Raw genomic sequence first — 15,109 nt, 5'->3', positions numbered from 1 at the left:
AGAATACGCAGTACAGTCGACAAAAGATCTGGTTGTGGCATCCATAAGCCTATAATAATTAAAAAGTGCAAATTTACACGCCACTGGATTTCTAACAGAAGATTGTCCACTTTGAGTGCATCTATCCGGCTCGTTATCAAAAACATGTCATAGCGGTAAACATGACATGATAACAAATAGGACAAAAATACACAATAACGTTAATGCCAGTAGCTAGTTGTCTGGGTAGAATAATCTCAGCCTTGCTAGTTCTATACACCGCACTCCCACCAACTGGAAGACCGTTGAGGCCATCATAAATTAGGCTTAATAGATAGACAATACAGCTCCTAAATGTTGCTACTAAATACAGCGCCTAAATGTTGCTACTAACACCTGCCAGTCTGCCAGGCCCGATCATGGGCTCGACATGCTGTTCCGTTAACTTGAATACATGCATCGCACCTGCAATGTTAGATTGTTAAACAGCACCGTTAACGTAATGGATGCCAGCTATTGTTAGGCTGGCGTGTATGAACATATTGGTTTTTCAGTACTTAGCATATTATACGAATATTTAGAATGTGTCCTACCAGATCAAAACGGCTTCATGAGCAGCACTTATTTATATGACCATTAGCCTTACTGTTATACGATGCATTTTCCGGTTATCTTGAACGTAGGATAGCAGCTTGCTAACACAGCTATCACAATGACAGCAGTCACACCAACGTTAACGGTATCCTTGGCTGACAAACATCTAACCACAGAGGAGATATAGAAATTAATTTTAATAACAACTATCGCTCAGTTTACAACTTTACATTGCGTAAACAACATAACGTTACAGTGAAATCTATGCTTATAACACTGGATGCCGCTTACTAAGCAGACAGTGTTAGCACGCTAACGTTAACTTCAGTGGAAACGTTCACTTCAGTTAACGTTCCTACATCCTGCCAATCCTCGCTAAATAGTTAGCGAGCTACCAATGTGGCTTGTGTTGGGCTAACTCTGGTAGCTTGCTATCGCTAGCGAACTTGCTAAATGCATTCGATATGAAGTAAGTTACCGTTACGGTCTCCTATAATGCAAAGCCAAGCTTACTTTGACTTACTCAGCATAGAAACCAGACAGAACTTTACGACTCAAGCATGGTCCATACAACGATAAAACGAAAAGTAAACGTGAGCTGGATTGCAAGACGGTAACTTAACGTTAACTGTTAGCTGACATCTGTGCGCTTAGCCATCTGGCTAACATTGCCTGACCATTCCCATCGAAGGGATGGGCATTCAAATAACTCTATCTATCTGAACAACGATAGTTGATCACTGGGGCCAAGCTGGTAATTATTAAGATTAGTGCCAACTGCAAAGATAGATTTATCACCCATCCATATCTAACATTAAAATAATTTGCTCGGTAACGTAGCTCTTAGATATAACGTTGCAACCTAGCAAGCTAACCGACCATAACGTCGCTCGATTGCTATCTGGCTAGCATGCGTTACGTGAATGTAACCCTTTAACCCATTTGATGTAGCCTTGGCTTGCTAGTTAACGTTACTTACCACTTACTCCGGCATACATTAAAGCCTCCCCAAACAGCTACTATGCACCTGGATGAAAGCAAGCCGATGTGCGCCCTTAGTCGCAACCCTGTATACCAAAGAAAAGCGTGAACTTCACCTCTCCAACATGGGTTACTTAGGCGCTGCTGAGAGCTAGTGTACAATGTTGATAGAACTGCAACTCTCAGCGAATTAGCTCTCCTCCCATGTAACAGCTGCGGCGGCGCAGTGAAACCCAGCCGCATTTTGCTTTGACGTCAGTCTTGTTGTCAATATGCTAACTGACATAAGCAAGAACAGTCCAACTTCTCTGTAGCCTATAATTTAGTGCATTAGACTTTGCAAGTCATGAAGCATTTCTAATGTTTCTCAAAAAAGTCAACAGTAAGTCTATGCTGCAAAGGGGGAAAGCATTCTATCTCTGCTGCTGTATTATAAGTTAATGCAACGAAGCTGGTTCTTGTAGGCCACACCAATATGTTAGGCATAGGCCTGATTATGTATATCCAATCATACTGTATTCATTTCTTAATTTTTTAATTTTGAACAGAGATTCGTTTCGGTAGTTCTGCAGCCTGGTATTCACACTGGCAGTGTGTAGAAATACCCAAAGTATGATTTATGCATGGCTGAATGTTGCATTAAGACATGCAGTGGCATATAGGCTAGGTAGTCTGAAAAGGATATAAATTAAGCTTAAAGTCTGACAGTTGACTTTTTGACCATCTGTCATATAGTCTGTAGGCTACTCTGTAGCCTGTTCCACCTATGAAAATTCAATTGCCATTGCACTTGCATTTAGGTGAATCTGTGCACATTAATATTTAATATGGCTCTTGAACTGTCAGAAATAATATGATATGATACAGAGGGCACAAATTGAGATAGGTTAAAGATGATGGCAGATCAACAGGAGTGCAAATGCAGTGTACTCCCTTTGCTCATATCCTATGTCTATCATTTGTTTAAGGATGCAATTGTTGAAGTTCATCCAAAATGCAACATTGCACATTGACCATTTGTGAGAAACAATGCACAACAAAGGCACATTACCTAATGGGGTGGTTGACAATAGTGTCAAGCACATCTTCATGCAGTGACATGCAAACCTGTGCTTATTCAAGGACTCTATGGTATCACACAGGACATAACAATTAAACAACTGTTTTGGTCCGTGACCAGCTACATCCTATTGAGCAGTCCTTTTGAAGGAGGATCAGCACTGCTTTTCACCATTCTCACGGGATATATAGCATTGTATAAAAATAATTCAATAGTGTCATGTTTCTGAAAATATTTTTGATAAAACATGTTTAACAACATCAAATAGTAGGCTAGTATGGGTATTCAGATGAAGCCGAAGCCTGCAACATGACTTGAAAATGGTATTATCCTGCCACCTTGTGGCCAAGGTATGAAGAATGCCAAGATAAATTTGCCCAGTACTAAATGAAAAACTTGAATGTGCCAAGCTTGTCAGTGCAGTGGAGTAAGTGTAGTCTATCTAGGTATCTCTCAGGCCACTCCATATAATCATCTGCTCTGTTTAGCTGTTATTAGTGACCAGCCTGTGGTTGCTCTTAATTCTAAATGGGAGAATACTAAATAATAGTGTTCAAAGGAGTGCTACAGCAGATCTAAATCTAAAGTCTTATTTACAATGCCAGAAACTTAAATGGACATATTCTAGAGGACTTCTTTCTCTGCTCCAATTGGCCATGAGCCTATTTGTAACAGTAGGCCTACAAACATTGCATGTCGCCTAGTGTGAAATGCACTGTTATCTATTACCATTATTACAGACTGCATACAGTAAAACATACTCATAATGTGTTTGCAACATTCAAATGCACCATAATTAGCCTTCTAGGCTACACCATAATTGCATAAAGGTCAAGATTGCTGTGATTGTGATCTCGCGGTGTTTGCTTATACGAGATCTGTCATTGTTGTGGGTGGAGACTTACTACAGCAGGCTAGCTTGAATGTTTCAGATTCGCCAAAGAAGCCAGCATATTTGCTCGCTTCCCCCTAATTAGATAAACATAGCGCCATAACTAATGAAAACGCAATAAATGAAATAGGCCTACGTTATATTCTCTAAACGTAGCCTACGACAACGAAACGTCGCCTCACGACTACATTGCAACAGACCGAAAGCCTTTCTTGAAATCCTGCCGCTGTGAGAGAATTTGAAGCCATCGGTGGTGGTGCTGTAGCTGTAGCCTGTCTTGACACATTGTAGCCGCAGTGAATTGTGATCGTCATTCCACTCATATCGTGGTAAGTGTGCCATAACAGGTGATGTAGCCTATTCAAAGCGTTCCAGTACGAAAACTTTCGAATGGAAGTTTTTATTAGCCTGTTATTGACTCCCGTCACAGCTACCGTTTATGCTATCAGAATCAGAGCACACATATTAACCTAAAATAGACAGCCTTTACATTTCTGCAGCAGGCAGGCAGAGGTGCCTTTTGATTATATGTTAGGCTAGGCTCCTATCCCGATTGTCCAGTTTACGCAAGCATAATATCTTTCAACATTGAATGAGAGGAGATGCGATCAACCTTGTCGTTGACCTCAGATTTCAACAAATCCTGTTTACCTTGGTTAATAATAGGCTTAATGAAATGTTTACTAGGAAATCCTCAAAGTTAGGCTTTTTTTTAAATGAATATCCATTGGGCATTCTGGGTGCCATTAAAACACTTTACTCAGACACATAGCCTACAATAATTGGATGAAAGGCCCCTTATTCCCAGTTGAATATTTTGGTTTTCAAGGCTGAGCCTATTAATCGTCTCAGATTTATTCATGGCTTGATAAAATTGTAATGATGTAAGCCTACCATGTCAGAACACACACAGACAGCAGTTTGCCACTATGGGAGTAAAAGTGTAGGCCTAGTTGGAAATACTTTTATGATCAATCCTTTTCTGAAAAACTGTCATGGTTCAAGGAATTTACTATCGCAACCAAAAAATTAAGTAGGCCTAGCAAACTGCTGGCAAGTATGAGCCTTTGGGTTACTTTATGTTATTTGATGTCTTTACTGGTGTCGCAGTGTCATTTGGAAATGCCCTCATTCTGAGTGGGGAACAAAGAGTGACATTGTGCATGCTCCCCCCTGCAGGAGAACAGCACTAGTGCCCATTTCTCATCTGCCCCCAAGAGACATCCCATTCTATAGGGCTTGGACTTTTTTTTGTCCATTGCCGTTAAAGAGACTGATAGTCAGGGGGCCAATTCTGAAAAGGCCCTCCGTTAAGACTTTTGCGGACATGTTTTGGTACAAGCTGTCACCCTATTTTTTTAGGTAGAAGACACCCATAGGTAAGATATTAGGGTGGTTGTCAAGCTGAATTTCTTTTTGTGTGACTTGTACAAGCAATTTCAGGCCAATTTTTTGGTTTCCTGCTCAACACGACATGCCAGCAATAAATGTTGAATATCTCAACAACCACAAGGACCATATACATAAAAAAGGTATCAAATGAAAGCTAACACTCATGGGCTGTCTGAAGAAGTGTCAGAATTGACATTTATTGTACAGTGTAAGAGATAACAGAACTAGAACATGAAAAAAACAATCTCCGCCTAAAGAGCTTGTAGGGAGAGACAGTGCTGCACAAGTTATAATTTTTTAATGTCAAGGCGGAAATGTAGAACTGTAGATGGTGGTCTATGGTGCTATTTTACTTCATTAATGTACCAGGTTGTAAGACAAATTATATTTAATTAACATATCACTATAGTTATTAATTCCATCCTAACATTACTGCTCTCTCACTTCTTTAGGGTTAGGGGTAAGTAACTAGTTAGTAGTAATAACTATATAATAGTCGTATGGCAAAAGTATGTTTTTCCCCATCCAAGCAGTGACTCTCAGGTAGGCAGCCAACAGAAGGCACCCAGGGACCATGTCCATGTGCTGGTCCTGGTCAGGGACACAAAAGAAGAGTTTACTGTTTTGATAATGAATACCTTCCCAATACAAAACATGCATACATGCATCCAAGGGCATAATATAAATTTAATCTACAAAACAGGAAAAACAATATCATGCCAAATAATCTGAAACAATAGAGTTGCTAGCCTAGAAATCTAGACGCACCCTAGCTAGAAGATGGATCTTGCTGTTGGCGAACAGCTTGACACGAGTTAAGCTTTTTTTAAGTTGGCAAAAATTTGAACTAGCCAACTAGCTCCGCTGGTGGGAAAACGCATGGGACGCGTTCTAGCGCTGTCCTATTGCGTGCAGAGGGAATTTGAAAGACAACCAATTATCCCGCCCCTCGGACTGAGCACTGTGAATGGTGAGTACCCAGACCCTACATTTTAATGTGGGTCTGGCTCGTCAGGCTATATAGTTGCATATAATGTGGCAAAACTCAATCATAATGATGTGAGTACCTGAGTATTCTTGCACCGAGCTGCACAGACACATCCACATGTACCACTACAAAATATTCCACTTTTTTGACATTGCCTGGTACTGCACTGACTTCCACTTTCCTTGCATCCACATATCGTCAGCTCCAAGCACCTGGCCTGTACAGGTTCTTTGGTTAAAAGCTGGGGGACAAGCATTCCATCCTTCATGTGCCAACCACAACTGGTTGGTAAGGGCAACTGTGGATGGGTCACTTGTGACTGTTTCCAAACCTTTGTTTGATAGTGGGCCCTCATTAGGTGCAGAGACAAGGCATCCTGAGTTGGTGGTAAAGTATCCAAATTGGCTTTCACTTTCCAAAACAGGGCACAGTGAACATCATGGATTGAAGTGCTGGTCGTTTTTGGATCATACAGTTTGTAGTTTGTCGACCAGTAGGCATGGCCGAAGTGCCCTTGAGCAAGGCACCTAACCCTTCACTGCTCCCTGAGCGCCGCTGTTGTTGCAGGCAGCTCACTGCGCCGGGATTAGTGTGTGGTTCACCTCACTGTGTGTTCACTGTGTGCTGAGTATGTTTCACTAATTCACGGATTGGGATAAATGCAGAGACCAAATTTCCCTCACGGGATCAAAAGAGTATATATACTTATACTTATAGAATAGCCAAAGTTGTCGAGAAGATGAAGGCACAACCTCATGATGCCACAACCAATGGGTATGAGAGGCTCATCATTCAGTGCAATGACACAGATGTACTGTTGTTGCAGCTTGTGTTTGCAACCTGCTGAGCCCAGAAATTTGGATGAAAGCAGGAACTGCCAAGAAACCACGCTACATTAAAGTGCATGATATTAAAATGTCAAATGAGATTCTGGATGGTCTGTTGGCATTTCATGCCATCACTGGATGTGACACTACCAGTCAGGTCACTGGAATATGAAAAAGGATGGCGTGGAAAGTGTTCCAACAGTGCCCTCATCTTCTCCACAACTTTGGTGAGGATGAAGTACCAAGTCCAGCTATTCTATCCTCAGCATAACAGTTTGTCTGCAAACTGTATGATCCAAAAACGACCAGCACTTCAATCCATGATGTTCGCTGTGCCCTGTTTTTGAAAGTGAAAGCCAATGTGGATACTTTACCACCAAATCAGTGGAAACAGTCACCAGTGACCCATCCACAGTTGCCCTTACCAACCAGTTGTGATTGGCACATGAAGGATGGAATGCTTGTCCCCCAGCTTTTAACCAAAGAACCTGTACAGGCCAGGTGCTTGGAGCTGACGATATGTGGATGCAAGGAAAGTGGAAGTCAGTGCAGTACCAGGCAATGTCAAAAAAGTGGAATATTTTGTAGTGGTACATGTGGATGTGTCTGTGCAGCTCGGTGCAAGAATACTCAGGTACTCGCATCATTATTATTGAGTTTTGCCACATTACATGCAACTACATTGTTTCAGATTATTTGGCATGATATTGTTTTTCTTGTTTTGTAGATTAGATTTATATTATGCCCTTGGATGCATGCATGCATGTTTTGTATCGGGAAGGTATTCATTCTCCAAACGGTAAACTCTTCTTTTGTGTCCCTGACTAGGACTCAGATTGAGCACATGGACATGGTCCCTGGGTGCCTTCTGTTGGCTGCCTTCCTGAGTGTCACTGCTTGGAAGGGGAAAAACATACCTTTGCCATACAACTATTAGTTATTACATTACATTACATTTGGCTGACACATTTTTAAACAAAGCAACTAACAACATGGTTAACAGTTTAAGCTTTATAAAGCAATTCTCTCAACACTTACATATAGGACCATTTTAAAAAGTACAATAATAGTACAATAAGAATAAGTGCATCAGTGAGTGCTGTTTTTTAAACAATCGAGAGTCAGTTCTAGTCAGGTGGTAAGTGCTAGGATCAGCAAGACTAGTTATTACTACTAACTAGTTACTAACCCCTTACCCTAAAGAAGTGAGAGAGCAGTTATGTTAGGATGGAATTAATAACTATAGTGATATGTCAATTAAATATAATTTGTGTTACAACCTGGTATATTAATGAAGTCAAATAGCACCATAGACTACCATCTACAGTTCTACATTGCTGCCTTGACATTAAAGAATTACAACTTGTGCAGCATTGCACTGTCTCTCCCTACAAGCTTTAAACTTGGCTTGACTTAAACTTGGCATTCCCATAGATAGGGGTACTGATTGATAGAGGTTTTGGGATACTATGTCATGTTTCCAAGCTGATATTCACTTTGAAAACTGGTTCTCTTTAGGTGAAGATTGTTTTTTTCATGTTCTAGTTCTGTTCTCTTACACTGTACAATACATGTTCATTCTGACACTTCTGCAGACAGCCCATGAGTGTTGTGATACCATTTCTATGTATATGGTCCTTGTGGTTGTGGAGATATTCAACATTTAGTGTTGGTATGTCATGTTGAGCAGAAAACCAACAAATTGGCCTGAAATTGCTTAAAGTCATACACACAAAAAAAAAATCAGCTTGACAACCACCCTAATGATCATGCTTGCACATAAATTGGATTATATTGCACATTTGCCCAAAATTACAGTAGGTAACATGGAAGAAAATGAAAGCACTTTGGGGAAAAAAAATCCGCTTTTACCACTTATAAGAATATGGTGTTAAAATGGACAAAAAAACATTTTCTAAGCTGACAACCTGGCTAGAACACATGTTAAGGGGTTAAATATTAATACTGGATAGGTTGTATGCTTGTACCAAAAAGTGACCGACAGAGTTTTAATATCAGTTTTGGCCCCCTGACTATGAAGCAAGAATGAACATTTAGCCACTGATGTCACTTCACAATGATGTTTGCATAGATATTATGGGGGCTTTTGAGTTGTTTATTTTTTACATCTTCAGTTCTGTTTCAGATATTATCACTATTGGAAATGGCAATGGGCTTTGTCCTTGTCCACTGTTTTTAATGCCACGGCCCTTAAAATCATCTACTGGCTGTCTTTATTTTATTTGAAAAGAATGCTGTTGTTGTGGTCAGACTCAAAATAGGCAAGCAGGAAGAGATGTAGTGTCTCTCCACAGCTGTTATTAGAATGCAGTGGACTCATCAGGCTATGTTCCTCCCCCACTGTGAACTTCATTGTTCACAGAGCTAACACTAAAGCATATCCACAGGGAATTGAGCCCTTCTTGTTTGCATGGCCAGGCCAATCTATGCTTTCCTTTTACTTCCCTGTCTGCTCAGTATGCCATGGGACTTAAACAGGAAGAGACATCTCAAGGACATGCTCCCTGATTCCCCCCTAATCATCTACAGCTCACCTAGACTCGGACTTTGCATCTAGTGCTTGGAGGGATTTGACACTAGGAAACTGAATTGGTGGCAAACATGCTCTGTTTGTAATTCCTTTATTTCAGTATTCTTTTTGCGATCATTTCCCATATCCTTTGTGGTTGTTAGGTGTAGGCTCTACCCTATCGTTGCCATTTAAGATGCTCAATGGCTGTAATTAGATGGCTGTAATACCATTGTGCAATATCAATTTATTATGTAGATCACTGTGAAATGATCAAGCTCAAAAGAGACGAGGATATGCATGAGTTGTTTACAGCTTTAGTTTTCTGCTTGTTTACTTCAGCCATACATTGAGGAAACAGTAGTACCTGTAGGCTACTTTTTTAGAGAAAACATATGCCTTTTCAGGATTGTTTTGATCTTCTTTTCATATAATGATTTTGGATTAACTAACTTTTGTATACTTTCTCCACTTTCTGCTGCATAGTAGTATGTATTGTTGACATCTTTTTACTTATTCTTTTCATATTTAAATAACACTGGGGCCGCTGTTTTCCCCTGAAACCAAATCACGGTCTGTCTTTTCTCTAGGCAGTATTCATGATGGGATGTTGGGAGTGACTCAACATTTTAAACCTTGCATGTCTAAGAGAAATATCAGACACACTTATTGCATGCAGGGCTGTTGCCTGCTAATATCCAAGTTGACATTTTGCATCACTTGGCAAAGCAAAGTGTGAGCTCACATCCTCGCAGAAAGAAAGATGAACACTAATATCCAGCAGTGTGGTCACTCCTGTCCTTGTCTTGATGACTGAAGGGTAATGCTGCCTCTGCCTCTCCTTTGAGTCTGTTCTGAATCAAAATACAGTGCAACTGGATCATGTTTGCATTCCAGTCCAGAGGTATTTGAAGACCTGGGTGGCATTCAGAGTTCAGAAGTGTAATCAACCTTGGTGAGAGCATTTTGCTGAAAAGATATCACATTCTGCAAAAGGTGGGAAGCTAGGTTAGATAATATCATTTAAAAAAGAGACCTGCAGAAATCGACTGTGCCTGGCTTTTATAGGTTTCCTTTTTCTTTTAGCGCCTGTGAACAAGATATTCCACACCGATGGTGTGGAAATAACAAGTTGAAACCCATACACTAAGGGATAATGTAAAGAACACCAGTCATTATTAGAAAATAAGTCCCGACAGGGCGAACAGAACTTGAGGTTTTACTTCATAAGAGGTCTTGCTTCGCCCTGAGGGGACTTGAATCAAACATTCTTTAGAACACAGCTGATCAACCGTCGGCATTCACTTTTGAATGAAGTTCCATTGCAAGAAGTGACCGGACTAAGATGTGAATAAGAAGCACAAAACCCATTTTCCTTGACAGCAGTCTTATACTTATACTTAGCAACGGTCTGTTATCGAGAAATCAGACCACCGAACGTTGGGAATGCCCATTCAAGTGATTGGAGCATTCTGCAGCATTATAAAGAGCCGTCTAATAAGATTTTATGTTTTGCACCTTGCACCTAGCTGCTTACATGTAAAAGAGCAGTTTTTATGGGGTTTTTTGGTATTGGAGCTTCTTCAAGACTCAGTGATGATGTCGAGAGGGAGAGAGGGAAATGAGGGAGTGAGCCAATCTACTTGCAAGTTAGATCTTTCAACAGCAAGCTAGATCTTTACCATCATTGTCAGCTTTTGAACATTGTCAGAATGAATTTAAGAAGGATCCTTGCATACACACTAACATATTCAGTGTTATTTTCATGGTATACAAGCTTTCACTGAGGTGTGTCACACACTATTAGTCAGGAGTTTCATCTAGCCATAACAGATGTTCTGTATGCATCATCATACACAACAAAAGCAACATGGTAGAATATATTTAGTATAACTTTAATTTTGTTTTAATCCATGTAGTGGAATTAAATGCTTTATTTTAACTATGCAGATTTACGGAGCCCGAGAAGGATCAGGATGGAGATTTATTTAAAGCCATACTTTTGCGTTCCCTTGCAATGTTTTTGTGTTCCCTTGCAATGTTTTTGTTTTACCTCGCAATGCTTTTGCGTTCCCTTACAATGCTTCCATTAGTAGGCTACTGCGGTGCGGCATGTCAACAATATCTAAATATCTACAATATATAAAACTACGGGTACAAATTTCGCAAAACTTGGTGGAAAGGTGTAGCACAGGCTAAGGAAACCCCATTAATATTTGGAGAAGATCCAACTGAAAGATCCAACTAATACGAGGCTAGCCAAGTCAATGTGCTTGTTTAATATAGGTTAATGAAATAGGCTGTATTGTGAGGGAACACAAACTTTTTGCGAGGGAACGCAAAAATTATTGCGAGGGAACGCAAAAGTATTGGGAGGGAACGCAAAAACATTGCGAGGGAACACAAAACTATTGCTCTAAACAAATCCCTACCCTGACCCTTCGCGGGCTCCGTACAGATTGACATTCTGAGATGTGTGAATCATTTTTGGCCTGTCTTATCCTGAGAGAGTGAATCGGCACACTGTTTTCACTACTGACTGACATTTAGTAATGATATTTTAGGAACTTTTTTCCAGCTCCCAGGGCGACATTTCCTCTGCATGTAAGGACGTAAACAAGCTGCTTGTCTAGTTAAAGCAATTTATCCGTTGCCAGTTGAACCAAACTTAGAGACTGGAACATCACAGAGACAACAACTGTACCAATAGGTTGACTTAATGGACATCAAATCGCAGCTCCAATAGTATAAAATAGTTAAGTCCTACAGTAGATCATTTTGCATCAAGAACTGTTACAGTATCTGCAAGGGTGTACCTTCTTTACTTTACAAGTTCTCAATCCCAGTTACTTGCTCACCCACAACCTAACTTCTCTATTCTCTATGTAGCCTCATTGCAGATTTAATAGGCAGTGATTTCATCCTCTCTTGAAAAAAAATATGTTGAGTATTTTCAAAATACAGTATTTTATGTTGATACATGGCGTAGCTACTGTATATGTAGTTTATTTTTAAACATTTCCAATGAGGGTATTTGGTGATTTATTTCAAAAAGCATTTTGATGTATTTTTGCTAACCCGTTTAATGCCTTAATTTCGAATAATTTATTGCTTACTGTTTATCTCTTCAGCTAATAGAGTTGTGTCACTGCCTGTCTATGTGAAGGTGACCCTGTCCTTGCTGTGTGTTCAGGTGGAGTGTGCGTGTGTCCAGTGGTGATGCCGCAGTGATGCGTGCGCCCGGCTGCAGGATGAACGTGGCGGCGGTCCTCAACGGGCTGCTGGTGTCCGTGGTGGCAGCGCTGCTGTGGAAGTACGTGCGCCTGAGCGAGACTGCGGCCCAGCTGGAGGAGGAGCTTCAGCTCACACGCCAGTCCCAGGAAGTCTCGCAAGTGCGCATCGACTACCACGCTGCCCTGCAGGCCCTGCAAGAGCACGGCACCCGCATGGTGTGCTCAGGCAAGATGCACACTGACCGCATCTGCCGCTTCGATTATCTCTGCTACTGCACCGAGGCTGAGGAGTTTGTGTTTTTCCACGGCAACTCGTCAGTCATGTTGCCTAACCTGGGCCCACGCCGCTTCCAGCCAGCCCTGCTCGACTTGTCCTCTGTGGAGGACCACAACACGCAGTACTTCAACTTCCTCGAGTTACCCGCGGCTGCCCTGAAATTCATGCCTAAGCCGGTTTTTGTGCCTGATGTCACGCTGATCATGAACCGTTTCAATCCTGACAACCTCATGCACATTTTTCACGATGACCTTCTGCCCATCTTCTACACCATGCAGCAGTACTCGGACTTGGATGACGAAGCTCGCCTTGTTTTCATGGAGGGCTGGGGGGAGGGCGCCCACTTTGACCTGTACCGTTTGCTAAGCAGCAAGCAGCCTCTCCTCAAAGAGCAGCTAAGAAACTTTGGCAAGCTGATGTGCTTCACAAAATCATATGTGGGTTTGTCAAAGATGACAACATGGTACCAGTATGGATTTGTGCAGCCACAAGGACCTAAAGCCAATATCCTGGTGTCTGGGAACGAAGTCCGTCAGTTTGCTAAAACAATGATGGAGAGAATGAATGTCACAAGAGAGGATCGCCCTGAAGATGACTACATTGTGGTGTTCAGCAGGTCTATTAATAGGCTAATACTTAATGAAGCTGAGCTGATTCTGGCTCTGGCCCAGGAGTTCCAGATGAGGACAGTCACGGTATCCCTGGAGGACCAGTCTTTTGCAAGTGTTGTCCAAGTGATCAGTGGGGCATCCATGCTAATTAGCATGCATGGCGCCCAGCTCGTCGCCTCATTGTTTCTGCCACGGGGAGCAGCTGTGGTGGAGCTTTTCCCTTATGCAGTCAACCCTGAGCATTACACTCCTTACAAGACTCTTGCTTCCTTGCCTGGTATGGATCTTCAGTATGCAGCTTGGAGGAACACCATAATGGAGAACTCTGTGACCTATCCCGAGCGGCCCTGGGATCAAGGCGGCATTTCTCACCTGGAGAAGGAGGAACAAGGCCGCATTCTTGCCAGCCAGGAAGTGCCCCGGCATCTGTGCTGTCGTAACCCAGAGTGGCTCTTCCGAATTTACCAGGACACAATGGTGGACATTCCATCTTTCCTGGCCACCCTCAGAAGGACTGTACAGATCAAGCCCAATGGGAAAAAGGCCAAAGCTGCCAGCACCGTCCACCCTGGCCGAGTCCGTGAGCCCAAATGTCAGACCTCAGTCCAGGCTGCCAATGAGGCCAAGCTGACTGTGTCCTGGCAAATCCCCTGGAACCTGAAGTACCTGAAGGTTCGCGAAGTCAAGTATGAAGTGTGGATACAGGAGCAGGGGGAGAACACGTACATGCCTTACATCCTTCCACACCAGAACTACACTTTCTCTGAAAACATCAAGCCCTTTACTACATACTTGGTGTGGGTACGTTGCATCTTCAACAAGAGCCTGCTGGGGCCCTTTGCAGATGTTCTTCTATGTAAAACCTGATCTAAAACCTGTCTCTTAATGCTGTCACTGTTAGATTAAGTTCAATAAGAAACAGACAATCATACATTGGGGCGAAAATATGTGTTTGAGGTCCGTGCTTTTACATGTAGGAGATTAGCAGGGTAAAGAGAGAGGTCAACCGCATGGCACCATAGCTTGCTGATCGAAGAGGAATATTGCCTGAGGAGGTCAAAATCTTTGTCTGAATTTAGTGACACAAGATGTGTTAAAGTATGAACAAGGCTTATTGAACTATTTAATTTATTTTGAACTCATTTGAGGCCTTTGCACTTTCTCTTGAGGTGTACAGAGTATGGTGTCAGTTCTCACCTTTTGCTTGTAGCAATTGGTTTGACTTCATTGGATATCTATAGAACATGCTTTGCAGTAATTAGCCAAAAGAGGAAACAAAGTGAATTTGTAATGAGAAATATGTGAAGTCTATGATATGAGCATTTAAATATCAGTGTTGTGAATGGCCTTCTGCTTTTGTAATTGTGTTGGTGAACCTTTCATTTCTAATTGAATTCTAATTCCCTTGTTTTAGATTAAGTACTTTATAGGAACAGTTATTTTGGATAATGTTACATGCAATTGCTACTGAAATGGGGAGAACCGGACTGAGTTGTTGTTCGGTCTGTCAAAATCATTCTGTGTTGGAGTATAGTAATAGTGCATTTTAGGATATTTGCATTGGATTAGACTGAAGATGTTAATGACCTTAACCATGTTAGCCACATTGTATTGGAATTGTTGCATCTTTGCGTGGACTTTGTTTCAAAAACTGCCACAACATGTGGAGATGTCATATTGAGGCAGAATTGCAGGTAGGTGAGAGGCTGTACTGAATACTAGTGATGAAACCTTGAATTGTTATT

At 41.6% G+C, this 15,109-nt stretch overlaps 2 protein-coding genes across 2 annotated transcripts in view; one reads left to right on the top strand and one right to left on the bottom strand.

The window, feature by feature from the left end:
• Positions 1-1,722, bottom strand: part of snrka (SNF related kinase a) — a 31,417-nt gene extending 29,695 nt beyond the window's left edge. The window contains exon 1 of the mRNA XM_076281108.1: positions 1,553-1,722. The gene's annotated coding sequence lies outside the window, so the exon portion shown is untranslated. The remainder of the gene's footprint in view (positions 1-1,552) is intronic.
• Positions 1,723-3,550: 1,828 nt separating this feature from the next.
• Positions 3,551-14,711, top strand: pomgnt2 (protein O-linked mannose N-acetylglucosaminyltransferase 2 (beta 1,4-)). Its single transcript, XM_076279562.1, has 2 exons — positions 3,551-3,835; positions 12,437-14,711. The coding sequence occupies exon 2, from the start codon at positions 12,474-12,476 to the stop codon at positions 14,229-14,231; it is 1,758 nt and encodes a 585-aa protein (XP_076135677.1). The 5' UTR covers positions 3,551-3,835; positions 12,437-12,473; the 3' UTR covers positions 14,232-14,711.
• The last annotated feature ends 398 nt before the right edge of the window (positions 14,712-15,109 follow it).

This window comes from Alosa pseudoharengus, unplaced genomic scaffold (genome assembly GCF_046254945.1).
Source record: "Alosa pseudoharengus isolate Yale_2024_CS ecotype anadromous, Long Island Sound unplaced genomic scaffold, YU_APseudo_1.1 YU_APseudo_1.1_scf_12, whole genome shotgun sequence".
NCBI classification, from domain to species: Eukaryota; Metazoa; Chordata; class Actinopteri; order Clupeiformes; family Clupeidae; genus Alosa; species Alosa pseudoharengus.
The sequence above is the reverse complement of the archived record's forward strand: the minus strand, read 5'-3'. Positions and strand labels throughout refer to the sequence as shown.